The 15,984-nt window shown below is 35.4% G+C and overlaps 2 protein-coding genes across 2 annotated transcripts in view; both read left to right on the top strand.

Annotated features, from left to right (window-relative positions):
• The window catches only part of LOC123867949 (3-phosphoinositide-dependent protein kinase 1), an 88,491-nt gene that overhangs the window by 4,816 nt on the left and 67,691 nt on the right, over positions 1-15,984 (top strand). The gene's annotated exons all lie outside the window — the stretch shown is intronic.
• Positions 4,591-5,358, top strand: LOC123868478. The gene has a single exon (XM_045911018.1). It carries the CDS (start codon positions 4,591-4,593, stop codon positions 5,356-5,358), a length of 768 nt encoding a protein of 255 aa, XP_045766974.1.

The raw sequence follows: 15,984 nt of genomic DNA, 5'->3' as shown, positions 1-15,984 counted from the left end.
TTTTTTGGGCTTATGTTGTGGGTCCCCTCTTCTGATCCTTCCGCAATCGGCATACAATTTTACTGAGAGAACGAGTCAGTTTTTACAGTGTTATTATCAGAGAGTGATAATAACTAGCATCGACGGCTTGACGCGCTCTCCGAGGTACTAAGGAAACGAAAAGGACGAAATCGGTCACCCATCCAGTTACTAACTTGGGTCAACGTCACTTCAAAATTGCATTGAAACGCGTTGGAAGAGGGTCCCGTTGGCCCCCCTTGGGTACGGAACCCTATAAACGATTATATTTTTGCTTAGTCATCTTCAGGCTTATACCTCAAAGCAATCACTTTAGTTAGTCCGATACTTTGACTCACAAGGAACTTTGATTCTAGAAAACTATCGGAATCGGTTGCAGGTGGTTCGATTATCCCATTATTTGGATTGCAGTGGATTATCCTAATGGATAATCGAACGTGATAATCTAGAAAATTCCAATACAGTTGGATCCAGATTCCAGTTCTAGATCGATTAAAATAATTCGAATGTTTGTCAACATGTTGTCCTAGAACTTCTTACCTAAATAAACAAAACACGCTGCGGTTATTGTTGATTTCTAGTCGTTATTTCTACACAACATAATAATAATATATGTACATCTGTATTAAATACATTGATTTTATTGCTTCAATTTCAATGGTAGGTAGTATTCAAATGGTAAAGCCATGGATATATCCTATTGTTGGAGTCTAAGCACGCAATTATGTCCGGCCACCGAACAATGCTTGAATATTTTTAGGTTTATTTCTGATATTATTTCGCATACAAAGGAGTCTTGGTGGATTTTCAAAGAGCATAACCATGGAAGATCGCGGAAGTTGCATAAAATGATTGTTTAGGTACATTGTTACGTGCATCGCATCATACTACCAATTTTCTGTTATAACTAGGTACCTACTACTTACTGAAAATTGCATGTTTTTAAAATCCCGTACCTCAAAAAGAAAAAACGGAACCCTTATAGGATCACTTTGTTGTATGTCTGTCTGTCGTGTCCGTCAAGAAACCCTATAGGGTACTTCCTGTTGACCTAGAATCATAGGTCGTATAGCACAAATAAAGGGAAAAATCCAAAAACCGTGAATGTGTGGTCAAATCACACAAAAAAAAATATTTACTAAAAATTTAATTTACTAAATCACATATAGATGGCGTAGAGTGTAGACAACCTCAAATACAGCGTAGACAAATCTCTCACATACCAAAGTAGGTACCTATTATCTCTGGACTTTTGATTACGGGCAATCCCCCTGGCCTTCGTAAGATATCCGATTTCTCTAGGAGAAATTGGGTTATCTGAGGTAGCTTGCATTTCGCTATGTGGCTTAACATCCATCCAATTATGTAGTATCATTATTGTTTGTAATAACTGTCTAAAATTACTTTTTAACCCCGACCAAAAAAGAGGGGTGTTATAAGTTTGACGTGTGTATCTGTGTATCTGTCTGTGGCATCGTCTCTCCTAAACTAATGAACCGATTTTAATTTAGTTTTTTTTGTTTGAAAGGTGGCTTGATCGAGAGTGTTCTTAGCCATAATCCAAAAAAATTGGTTCGGCCGTTTAAGAGTTATCAGCTCTTTTCTAGTTTTCTTGTAGAAAAGAAGGTTAGATAACTGTTAGGTTCATAATATTATGTCAATAGACAAATGTCAAGCTGTCAAGATGGACGTTGCCTAAATACATAATTATTTATTTGAAAATGATGTTTTGGAAAACTCAGATACTTTAGATCGTAGGCGCGGAATAGTCCAAGAAAATCCAGTTCAGCCGTTTGAAAGATATCAGGTCTTTTCGGTCTAGTTACTGTAACCTTCACTTGTCGGGGGTGTTAATTATTTACACTTGTTATTGGTTCTTGTCCCTTTGACAAGTGTTGCAGCTTCCCCTGACATGATGTAAGAGACGTTTTTATTTTATTTTTTTTAATTCAAATTGACTTTTTGATATTAAAATTGTTTAATTATGATTTATTATCTTCATTTTATTATAGTTTATTGACTTGGATAGAAGCAACAAAGGTAGTTTAAAATTAGTAATTACCTACCCGTAAGTTGTTTTAAATGAAACTGTGTCTTTCAACTTTCTATGTTACGCAAGTGTTTTGCGTTTGTTTTTGAACGAAACAGTGTCATAATCACCGCAAGCGGACTTGTTTACAATTTAATGATTCAACAACATTCTGAATAAGTAAACGAAAATCGGTCTAGTGCGAATTTTTTCAATTTTTTTAAATTGTATTAAGTTATGCTCTCATTCAATTACGAACTATATAAGATAGGTGTTTAATATGTTTTTGACCACTTTATGACCTCTTTACCCAACTACGGGAAGGGTTATGATTTTAGCAGTCTATGTATGTATTTGTGCTTAGGTCTATCGTCAAAACAGTGAACTGCTGAAAAAAGTAGATAGATTCGCCCAATAGTTTTTGAAAAGTCTGAAGATACGATCTTTCACCTTGATGCTCTCGATACGAGGTATTCTTCAGATGTTTTGTAATACGTTAATCTTGTGTTAGTGATTATTTAACGTCATGTATTTTGCGGCAAAAAAATAAATGTAGAAAAAGCAAGAGGAGTATTCTGATTTCTATCGCGTCGTCGGTCGACAGTCTACACACCCGCGCCGGTGTAGAATGCGAGTGTCTTGCGCAACGTGTTTTGACGGCGAAGCAAATAGTTGCTTCATTGCACACCACCTACATAACAGCGTAGGTACTTTTACTCGTTACACGTTTTCCAACTGAAAGCACTGTGCTCTGTGTGCAACTCCTTCGCTTTTAGATGTTAGATAGCTTTGCTGCTGGGCTGTTATGTATTATGCAATCGAGGAGTGAAACTACAAACTCATATTTAGGTATGAATTATAACCTACTTCGGAACAAACGCAGATAAACGTATTTGTCGCTAAATCTGTACATTTATCCTAAATCCAGTTGGCTGCCCTCACCTGGCTGAGAGCTTGGTGTATTCAATATTGATAGATTATGAACCTGCTGAGTATTACACAATAGTCAAATTTTTAAGTTTCCTGTGATGAAATTTTTTATTTATTTATACAGTTTGTAATTTTAACAGTAGATACTAGGTAGTCGAATATTAGGACTCATTATGAGATTTTGAAATTCCTTCCACAACTTCAGAATGCTACCTACCCATGGATTTCCATTTTCCAATTTCAAAAACGTAAACTCGTGGGCATAGACCTATAATTTTCTCCACGTGGGTGAATTCGCGGACAACAGCTCTCTTTCTCTGGTCGATTCTTCATTGATCATTGCTAAAGATTGTAGTCCTGACGAGATCCAAGCCTTGAATAAAACTCTTCTCTTACCTCTATGGATGGCCATTTTCGCGATTTTGTAGAATTTCCTCAAATAACTGTAACAAACATATTTTAGTAATTTAATTAAGAGTACAAGTACCTACTCTAGTCTCTTATAGAGATAAAGATCATACTTATAGTCTTTGGGTATTTAGTCTTTGGGTACTGAGTCAGAGAGTTGGAGCTAAAGAGGTCACTAAACAGGATCTGAATGTACCGACCATTTGGCGTGCCGTGTCGACAGCCTTGCCAGAGGCGGCGTTTTTGCAAAACAACGCTAAACCATTGCAACATATTGTAACTACTTACTGCGCTCTCTCTTTCCCACCGTGTGTTTGTTTACAGATCAAGAGAACTAGCGGTTATTTGCCTCATATTAATCTAGATTTTAAACCGACTTCAAAATGAAGGAGTTTCTCAATCCGTCAGAATCTTTTTTTTTATTTGATGCCAAATAAGTTCTTGGCTGCGATCTCATGTGATAATGCAGTCTAAGGCGGAAGGGACCTACGGCAGTTTTATTAAACCCCTCCCTTACAGTCAGTTTTTACGCGGCATCCCAGACCCCACCAGAACAGCGGCGGACTAAACCAGAAACAATAGGAAATGGATACAATTAAAAGTAGATAACGGTTAAAGGGCGCTGCAGTGCGTGCGAACGTACAGAGTCCGTGTTTAAATTGAGTTATTAAAATGAAAACCGCAAATTTACAGTTGTTTTTGTGAAAAAAGTGTAAAACTATATACAAATCGCAAGTGAAAACGTTATCAAGACGTATAAACATAAGAAAACTGTGAAAAAGGCTTATGAATATACAGAATATACTTTCTATCAAGCGTTCAAGTGTTGTAAACAAACGTGCTAAAATACAAAGGCAAAAACAATTAAATCTGGCTAAAGTAATTAAAAAACTATTTTGCTATTGATATTATTGCAAATAAATAGTGTAGCAAGTATACAAAGTGAATTACATAAATAATTTTTTAACCAAAATAATAAAAACCAAATAGCGAACTATTGAGGGTTGATGGAAAAATAGTTAGACAAGCATACATCGCGGGTCCGCAGATAACGCTCTCGTATTTCAACGCTGGAATGGAACGATAGGTTGGCTCAGTGCAAACATCGTTGGTCTAAGCTGCATCTTTACCGAGATCGATCCATGGTGCCTAAGATTTTACTTTTCACTTTTTTTGATTTTTAAAATATTATTTTTAAAACAAAGATGGAAGATATTGTACAACTATTAAAAAAGATACAAGAAGACATTAAAGAAACAAAAGATAGTGTCAAAAACAGCGAAATAAATTTACTTAACAAAATCAACGAAAAATTTGACGATATCCAAAGTAAAATGCAAAATCTAGAAGTAACAGTTAGGTCACAAGAACAACGGCTAGACCTTCTCGAAAAGCAAGCCAGGGAGAGAAATATCGTTATTTTTGGTGTTGAGGAAAAGGAACAGAATAACGAGGATTTACAGAATAATTTCCTGAAGATATTCAGTGATATTATGAAGATAGATTGTACTAGTTTTGAAATACAAGGTATAAAAAGAATTGGTAAAAAATGCGATAAACCTAGACCCGTTATTGTTACACTTTCTACATTTAGGAGAAAAATTGAAATTTTACGCAACAAAAAATCACTTGAACTGTTAAATTACTATATAAAAGAAGATTACCCACCAAAAATTTTACAAAAAAGAAAAGAACTTCAAGAAATTGCGAAGGAAGAGCGGGAAAAAGGCAAAAAAGTAATAATCAAATATGATAAGTTAATTGTCATTCCACAAAAAGAGACAAGTGAAAACACAAAACGAGGAAATAAACGCAATCTTTCTGAAACTCCTCCCGACAAGCATGGTAAATTTACAAGGAAACCCAAAAAGACTACCCAAACCCTAAAAAGTAACACCCTAGCATCTTACTGGACCGACAAAGGCACTCAAATCGAAAAACACTTGAATCCAGAGTCTGCAGCAACACCTTAATAAACGGGGATATCTACTTAGTTATTATAATATTTACAACATAAGGTGCCTCCCTCCTCCTCCTCCAAGACGGCCGGTCACCGTGGAGGAGTATGACCACAACCCCCCCGGTTTGAACATACATATTTAACTACTAAAAATACAATATATACACATATTAATATATTTTTTAATTTTTTTTTTTTTTTAATAGGATAAAAACAGGATTATTTACATAATTGAACAAAATGGAATGTACTTACCTATGAGGCTAAGATAATTACATAAACATAAAAGGAAAATTCTGGGATACTAATTAATAACGTGAGGAATCTAAAAAAGAAGTATATGAAAAGAATTTATATAAATATTATGGATTTTTCAAGAGCTTGCATTAATGAAAAATACAACAAAATAAAGACAAAACCGGGGGGAGGCCTTATACCCAAATATGGGATCCTTATCTAGATTTAATAGTGATTACCTACGCAAACAAATAATTAATTACACAATAATAATATATGTATATAGCAATAGATATAAATGTAGGTATATACTAAGTAGTTTTAAAAACATTTGTAAACTAACGATTTAATTAACCAACACTACAAAACATAACATATGAACACACACACATACAAAACACAATTTTACTTACTAACAAAACTAACATAAAAAATAAAGGTAAAAATTGTACAATAAATAGCTAGATAGTTGTAAGAAAACCTATTGTACTTAAAGATAAGGAGTAAATAAAGGCTTAATAAATAATAAATAATAAATAACGGTTAAAGTAACACTTTACTGGGCACGGGTCTCCTCTGAGTGAATAGGGTTTACTTCACCGTGAGATCATCATGGAGAACTTTCGACGTGATGGCTTCCACACAATGTTTTCCTGCACCGTGATATTGATTGCTTAAAACACACATAACTCCGAAAAGTTAGAGGTGCGGGCCCGGAATCGAACCCCGACCCCTCGAATAGGAGGCCGATGACTCAACAACTAGACTATCACCGCTCACTGTATGTACTTACGCTTTAGTACAAAAGCGTACAATTTATAATTATTTACTTACGTAGTCAAATAAAACAGGTCATAAAAACTTAAGCAGGTCAGCTCCAGTCATCCGATTCCGTTACATTACCTACGCACAATTTGTTGTTTTGTTGTACTCATACATCAATTTGCTTTCGGCACAAATACAGGTGTTTACTGTTTACGAATCGGCTGTTTTTTCCACAATATTGAAGTCGTTTCCTGGTTCACCTTGCAGTTCAAAAAGAACATTTTTACTTTTATTTTTTATTTTTTAGTATAGACTGTAGGTACATAAACGAACGGAATATGTCGATGAAAACAAGGACACATTCGCATGTGAAAGTATTTTAATTTTTAACCGTCTACCATAACGATACGTTCAAGATAATATTATTATTAAAAAAGTAATAACAATATAGAAGTGAAAACTTAAAACTGTGAAATGGCAGTGGTTTTTGTGAGATTTTCAAAGTAATTGGAGTAATTAATTAGTTTTTACACATATTGGCGCCAAAAGCATGTCCGTGACCCGAAATTTCAGTTTTTACCCTTCCCAAAAGAGCTTCCCAAATCTCATCTATTCTTAATTTTCTATACGCAAAACGCTACCCTCAAAGCGGGATTTTTCCATCCTTAGAGAGCAATTATATTTATTTATATTTAGGGGAAAAAGCCATTTGACGCATCTACAACTATTCTTTATTTTCTATGTTCAAAATGCAACCGCAGGATTTTTTCCTTCCTAGAGGAATTACATTTATTTTCTTTTACGGAAAAAGCTAATATACTTCGTATTTAATTTGACGAGTTTCCTGTTTACTTTATTCTGATGTTTCATTTGTACTTCAATGCAATGGTTTTCTGTGATTGTTGTATCAATTATTATTTACGACTATTCTTTATTATCTATGTTCAAAATGCAACCGCAGAATGTTTTCCCTTCCTAGAGGTAGGTACTAATTACATTTATTTACATTTATGGAAAAAGCTAATGTGCGTATTTAATTTGTCGAGTTTCCTGTTTGTTCCGATGCACGATGTTTTCAGTGTTCTCTGTGATTGTTGGTTGTTTCTATACGTGCTTTGTGAGAAGTGACGTCCGCTGTTTGTTACTCAATGCTAAAGGCCGTGGCAAGGTCGTCGCCTCAACGCGCCGCGCTGTCACTCACGTGGCTTGCAACGCTGCGAGTCTCATGACTGCCATTGAGACCTACTTACAGTGTGGACACGGTACGGCTGCCCACTAACTTTCCACTGACTGGTAGAAACTAGAAATAGCTGTATGAAGTACACCACCTCGCACGCGCTAGTGCTGTTCGTACGACAGTTGTTGTGGGTGGCTCCATACTCTCGCAATATGTAATTCATAGCCTACAAAGATGATGCCCGCGACTTCGTCCGGATAAGTTTTCCTGTGGGAAATCTTTAATTTTCTAGAACAAAAAGCTGTCTATGTCCTTCCCCGGGATGCAAGCTACATCGGTACCTTACGTCAAAATCGGTTAAATGTATGGTTTGTGGAATGGAAAGCTGACAGTCAGACAGAGAGAAATATTAGTATAGACTACCGCGCAACGCGCCGCGCCGCCTCGCTTGTTTCACCGCTCACATCATCGATAAAAGTCGTGAGTAGGTGGTAAGGATTAGACTTTTGTACGGCTTTAGCTGTTATGTTAATAAAGCAAAACATCCAGAAGTAATAATAGAACAAATATTAGAGATGGTAAACAGCGCCTTATTAGTAATGCTAATGTTGATTTTATTTGCATTGGTAAATACTAAATAGATAGATAAAGTGCCCTAGATTCAAATAACCAGACTAGCCTCAAATGAAATAAACAGAACTATTCCAAATATTTGTTTCCAAAAGGCAGAGAATAGACATTGAAACTATTAACTAAAAGATTTTTATAATGTTACTGACATCAGACAATTCAGTAGAGCTTGCAAAAGCTAAACTTCACTTTCATCATAAATCATCAGAATGCTTGCATGCGAAATATTGACTGAAATTATTTAAAGTACCTACCTACAATTGCAAGATTTCACAAAAATATTAGCGTACCTATTATACTATTTGGTAGATCGTAGCAGCTCGTGTCAATCAGCGCCCTATGTTTTGAAACCGTGTCACAAGACCTACAATTCTCATTTGCTTTTTTTAGGTTTCACACTATTACCTATCCTACTCCTGATACTAGTTAGGAATATGAAATTTCGGTATATTATGTACCACATACTGTATTAAAACAACAAATATTGAAAACAACAATACAATAATACAAGTAATAATACAAGTGTAAATTAAAAATTTATAACACCCCCGACAAGAGAAGGTTACAGTAACTAGAAAAGAGCTGATAACTTTCAAACGGCTGAACCGATTTTCTTGGATTATAGCTAAGAACACTTTCGATCAAGCAACCTTTCAAACAGAAAAACTAAATTAAAATCGGTTCATTAGTTTAGGAGCTACGTTGCCACAGACAGATACACAGATACACACGTCAAATTTATAACACCCCTCTTTTTGAGTCGGGGGTTAAAAATAGTTGGTAAGCTGTGACCAAAACATACTAACATTTTTTGCGTTTTTGTTGCACTGTTTATTGCGATGTTCTACGAGTAGCTCGGAAAAGAAATATTTCATACACCCAAAATATGATGTTTATAAGGCCCGACTCGCACTTGACGGTACCAGATTTTTGATTTGGCTGTACAATGAATTCATTTCATTTCAAGATGGTAATAATAAGCGTTGTTTACTGTTCATCGAAGGCGCATAAAATCAATTCATTTGTTTTCACCCCTTCAGTATTCAATGATCTACAATAATTGTTGTGTCCTCTCGATGGTTCTCTTGTCATCATTAGGCTTCGATCGCCTTCCATTTCTATAAACACGTTTGCACCTCGATACTTTTAAGTGGGCTAAGGTCGCGCTCTTGCATTTTTCATCTCACCTACTTAGTTTCCATGTAAAAACACTGCAGCTATTAAAACCTAGGCTCGGTGCAGTCGCCAATTCGGCGAGGTCACGAACGTGTATGCATTGTAGAAAACATATTTGCTATATCTTGCTGTTTTTATTTTGAAACAATTTTAAGAATTTAAGGTATTTTTGGGTGGGTTTAGTAGTGAAATATTCGAAACTTCTTGAGATTTTCTAAAATATATATAATACCTTCTTGATATTACCTAAAAATATATAATGTAATAGATAATGATAATAATTAATGTAATCACTAATCATACTGTCGTAAGTACATACTTAAATACAAAATTTCGCAGTCAAATAACCGTGTTGGGAAAATTCATCATCGACTCATTGTTTCACTTTCCTCTTCCTTACATAAAATGTTTGTCTGTCGTCATCTGCTTGTTATCTATGCGTTCGTTCATTCATTTGAGTTGAAACTTTGTACAGTTGTTGTTGACACTTTCGTGCAGTTTTCTGACTTATTATCATAAACGTGCCGAGTGAATGCTGGTAAAAGTCTAAAATTAATCATTATCTCACACCAGTTCGTACTTTTACTAATGGTAAAAGTACCTAACTTAGTAATTCCTAGGTTCGACTGGTAAACCATAGGATTTACCGTTGTTCTTGCTTTACAGTACCTTACTGACTTGTGAAAATATGTGCCTTGAGCCGCTGCGTTTTAGAACTAGGTCAAACTTGGAATGTTTATTCCATTTAATGTAGGTATTTTATCAGACCTACTCAACATCAAACAGTTTAGTAGTGCTAATAGATATTTAGATGTTTCTACGTAATCTAGGCTGATACCTACCTCGCTATTTAGGCAATGTTGAAACGATGACAATAGTTTGCGTGTTGCAAATTGCAATGCTATCAAAGTTTTATTGCCAGGAAGTATGTCAACAATCGAGAGATGAGTGTTTTGAAGCGATATCACTGTTATGAGAACAAGTGAGCATACAAAACATCAGCAATGAGTTAAAATTATAAAAGTAAATATAATTTTTTTATATATTGACACCATCATTACCATGAAACCAATCAACGGCCCACTACTGAGTACAGGTATCCTCTCAGATTGAAGGACTTAGGCTAAAGGCCGCCGCACTCTGCACTTGGCCACGCTGGCTAAGTGCGGATTGGCAGACTTCACACACTTTTAAAAACATTATGGAGAACTGTCAGAGATACAAACATTCCTAATTTAATTATAGGTATATTTTTACCTTATTCTGCGTAAACTTTACAGAGATTTATTTTCTTCTCATATTATTCCGAGATACCTGACTGAATTCCGCAAGAAGCGGTTCATCGATTACTGACATGTAGTTACGAGTAGCTACGTAGGATTACTCTTTTGTAATCTTCCATTACAGACCATGGTCTTTAAATACGTGGCATTAAGAGTTATTTTGAACGGATAAGGCTGACTTTGAGTAGATAGTTGCTATTCTGTCATCACCGCCGGTTAGAATAGCTCAGCGGGCGGTTGTGCTGGCGCGCCTGCATGATTCACACCGGTATCTTGCTCTCGCCTTCAGACGCCGGAATCTAGGTCGCTGCTTGTGATGGTTTGTTTGGGTCCTCCCGAATTAGTTTGTATTAGAACAACCGTTACTTTCAGTTTAACGCCCTCTAGCGACCTACTTACTTTAAATTCTATTGAACTTAGTATACACTTGTCTTAACGATAGTTCTAAGGCTGAGATCTCTAGAGCGTAGGTTAGGTACTTTGACTTTGCTCAGAGTTCAGACTTTAGACACAGTTGCAAACGAGATGCTCTTATTGCTCTCATATAAATCTGTCTCATTTTAACTCTTAAGTTAAAGCAAGTCAGAGTCCGTCTTAAGCATGTCTTAAGTATGTATCTAATCGTTAAGACAAGTGTAGACTAAGTTCAAGCTTATAAATAACCAAATGGAGATCACAATCGTCTTCAATTTGTAAGTCGATTGGAATTGCAAGTAATTTTTGCAATTTACCTTCTGGATTGATTTATTTACATAATAAGTTATGAAGTGTTGAAAATATGTTCGGTATTTAGGTCGGTATGGTACAATTCTAGAAATGAAGGACAGTAGGGTTATAGTGTAGAGCATATTTGATTTGAGTCTGTATTAAACCATCTTCATAAGTTGTTTCTAAGCAATCGCTATTGAATAAACATAACATTTTCCTGTTAATTTAACCGTAGAACTGGAAAACCCGCAGCATAATCTGCAGGCTGTGTATTTTAACATCACTACTTAGACATAATGTTCTCGTAGCCCGTGCACACTTGTAGGTATACCGTAAAGCAAAAATGTTTTGAAAGGTTTCTACAATAGTGCCGTTTCAGTTAGTTGTAATTATTGAAATTGGCATCTATTTTTAGTTTTACGAGGAAAATAAACTGTAAGTATACTATGTTATAGTCTTGTTAATATCTACATCATCTAAAACGCCCCTTTTTTCAAAAAAATAACTATTAATGTAGCTTGTAACATGTTTCCGCTATTAAAATCAGGAAAAACAGGATCTGCATTTTACCTTCATATTTGGTTTACAGAAATAAATATGTTACGGTTACATTGCAATATTATTATGACCATGCATCGGAATCAAAATAATATGGCTTTAAATCCTCAGATCGAAAAACAGCAGTTCCATATATCTAGTTCTTAAATATTTAAACAATAAAATTAATAAAAAACCGATCGTTACGGTGCAGTAGGTGGCCGGGTTTGGAAAATAGGTCAGTTGCCCACGCTGATACAGCACCCCGGTTTGTTTGGGTCCCCGGTATTGATTCCACGAGGCAGATGCCAAAGTGCGCACGCAGTGTGCCCATTATGTGCCAATGCAGTAAATGCATTTGTTTCGTAATACACTGCTGCCAATGTACATACATAAACGTGTTGTATATAGGCGACCGTTTGGCGCAGTGGTCAACACACAACCTATTTCAGGGGTCAAATGTTTGCATAGTCAATACAAATATTTATACAACAGTTGCACGGCCTACTTTCGGCTTCACTACGCGTTGTCATGTATATTTGATTTGTATGATTTTGAAAGAACAATTTTTAGTGCTCTATTTACCTATGTTAGTACTTAGTACCTATAGATATGTGCCGACCTAGTTGCAACAGCGCGATATCTATTGAATGCGCTAGTTAGGCATAGTGGATCTGTCTTTAAAAGCTTTTTATTATTATTAGATTTTTTTGTTCGTATGTTGTTATTCCTAAATTGGTAACTGATTTGTTGGCTATTTCCACTTGTCCGATTGAGTTGCACAAACACGTGTAGTTTGGTGGACAACCATCGAGATAGATTCTATATGGGAACACATGATTATGGTCCTTTTAAGCTTCTCTGATGAGTGATGAGGTGGATATTAGAACTTCCTGCTGGCATGCATAGATTTAGATTTTTTTTTAATACCGTGGGAACTCTTTGATTTCCGGGATACAAATTAATTATCTTATATCCAGTATGCAAGCTATCTCTGTCAGTGATGTAGGTTCCTTCCCTGGAATGCAAGCTGCCTCTATACTAACTTTCGCTTTCTTATCATTTACATAATCTTCGATTGATTTAAAAGGAGGCCGTGAAAAGCTAGCAGACAGACGGAAACTTTCGCATTTATAATATTAATTTGGATTCCCTATTTATAGATTATGTATGTACAACAATTTGCTGAATGCAGCAATGGGTGCGAGAACTCGTAAACCTTTGCACGTTTTTAATTCACAGAGTAATGAATATTACGAGCTAGCTACAAGTGTTGGATGTAGAGGCGTCTAGCGTAGGTTGTGTAGGTACTAGGCACATGTCAGTGGGTTGGCAAGTCGGCGTTGCGACTGCGACATGCCTGCGACACAGAAACAAGTAGGCCACGGCTACTAGCTCATTTGATACCGTAGTTATTTTCTGCAGTTTTATTTAGTGACTCATTATGAAATTGTATGCAACCTTCGCACTAAACGTGGCTTATTGGAAGAATACTGACGATATCTTGAATTTAAACTTTCAGTTGTTTTTAAGCAGGTTTGAAGATATTTGGCATATATTTTGTGATCTTTAGGGTTCCGTACCTCAAACGGAAAAACGGAACCCTTATAGGATCACTTTGTTGTCTGTCTGTCCGTGAAGGTACCTACATTAATCTTTGAAACATATTGCTAACAAGACGAGTGTCATTTGTATAGGGTTCGGTTTATAGTCTTTTTGTTTTTTTGCTTATTGTCACACAACATTTCATGCAACAGTTATTTATTCGTTTCCTTGACCTTACTTCGTCTCAATGCGCTAGCGGCTAGTCTGTCTCGGACTTGCCCGATTTATCGATTTTACGATTACTTTTGTTATTGATTAGCATTATTTATTGACTAAAGCATAACTTTATTTAAAGCAATTGTTTAAAAAATAGCAAATCCTGGTTTCATCAATGTTAGGCCAAAAAGTGACTTACAAATCCAACAGTGTAATTTCATACTTATTCTTGAAGCCAAATTTTAATTCAACATCTTCCTTCTTTATTCTGTTAATGATTTCCAAAAAGCCAAAGTTAACATAAGACGTAATTTTATATCTAAATCGACACGGGCTATGCCTGTTACATTGCCACATTTTATTCAAATTATTGGTAATTTTTTAAGTTTCGTTCAAACTATGCCCGTAACTCAAAATTGAAAAATTAAGATTTAATGTTCTTCCTTACAGGTATCAAAATGTAGAGTAGGCTAATTTCTATGAATGATGCAAGTAGGTATGATGTGATATTGATATGCCCCCATTTCAATGTTTGTGTACATACCTACTCGTACATCTGTATTCTGTACCATGCGGTGCCGTGCGTTGGGTTTTCTCAGGATACGCACTGAGTAACTGTTTCTATTTAGATATTGTATGTGCGTATTATGCGAACTATGTATGTACCTAGTAGGTACCTTACCTATCTATAGACTAGTATCTATTGAACGTATTGGTTAGTTCTAAACCTAGGAAAACCTTACTTTGGGACCGTGAAAAACCGGCTAAGTGCATGAATAAAGTATATTTTGTACCTACGAGTATTATTGCACCATATTTTTCTTGCGGATCACATTATTAAGTATATCAAATATCAATGTATAGATAACAACGCCTATTTCTAGCAATCATTTGATGTAATTTTTACTTCTATCGAAGTTTAATATGAGAACTTCTACAACGAATACGGGAAAGAGTTTTTTAATACAGTTGCGCAAAAAGTGGCGTATTGCAGGGACGTATAGCGTTCGGGATGTGGGCTATTACATACTCGTGCTTTTTCTTTACCTTTCCCGCACTCGTGCTTTTTCTTTCCCAACTGTCAAAATATTAAAAAGAAAAACCAACCATGAAGTTTTTACTAAAAAAATTCATAGAAGTTTTTATGATTCATGCAAATACGTATTTCTAATAAGAAGCTACTAATTTGTTTCAATATCAGATTTAATGATTTGATTGAATGAGTTTGGTTAGGTTTCATTTCATTTCATCTCATTAAATTTCATTTTCATTTCATATCAATAAAAAACTTCTACTGAAGACTTGGCTGTATGGGCATAGTTCCCTTTGCCTACCAGAATGGGTGAAGAAAAAAAAAACTCTGCTTATACCTATTCTACGGTTGGCGCGATTTTTCAGAAATTTTCTTTGCGAGTTTAGTTGTTGGTTGCCTAAAATGAGTAATTTCGACCCTAGTTTTTTATATCTATTAACAATAAAGTTGTTTTAAATTAAATTAAATTAAGTTAGTTGAGTTTATTGTGTTTTTATTATTTTATTAAATTGCTTCATTTTTTCGCAACTGTATTAAAAATAGTCGTTCAGTACACGTGCGGAACCGTCATTGCAACTCGTTCCGACTGTCAACCCTCGCCTTCAGCTACGCCTCGGCTCGGGTAGACATTTGTCGGAACTCTTTGCAATGACAGCCTTTCCGCACTTGTAATGAAATATACTATTACGTAGTGAAAACTAGTTCTTACTGAAAGCCTTTGTTACAATTACTAGTTAAAACTAGTAAAAACTAGAGTTTTAATTATTTACAAACAAGACGTCAAGGGCTCGTGATGATCAGATTTCGGTCGAGCTTAGCTTTCAGTCAGATCTAGTTTTAACTTAGTTACAACTTTAGCTGTAACCAAAGCATTCGGTCAAAACTAGGTAGCTTTCAATTGTGATATCTACGTCGGTAATTGGTATCAATTATTGGTCACAATTAGAGCACAACTTCATCATCGCGTCGAAAATGTGTTTTTGCTAAATGAAACGGCTATATTATTTGTGTATTGGTTGGTCCCTATGAATGTAATCAGTATAGGATCAGGTTATTATAATGTTCTTAAAGTTTAACCAGTTTGTGATTTGATGAATTCGATTCGTATATTTTGTGATCTCGTTTATAAGTCTCCTTTACTTTTCATCCGTGTACACAAGGTCGAGGGCATGTAGACTTAAATGTTATATCCATTCCATAATAAATCTTTGAAACAAGTTTTAATTCTGTAAGGTTTTTGTCTATTAATAAAATATGAAAGTAACAGGTAAGTTCTTATATATTATTATTTATAACTTTGCAATGATTACTAATTTAGTGGTTAGCTCTCAA

This window comes from Maniola jurtina, chromosome 9, assembly GCF_905333055.1.
Source record: "Maniola jurtina chromosome 9, ilManJurt1.1, whole genome shotgun sequence".
Lineage (NCBI taxonomy): Eukaryota > Metazoa > Arthropoda > Insecta > Lepidoptera > Nymphalidae > Maniola > Maniola jurtina.
The sequence above is the reverse complement of the archived record's forward strand: the minus strand, read 5'-3'. Positions and strand labels throughout refer to the sequence as shown.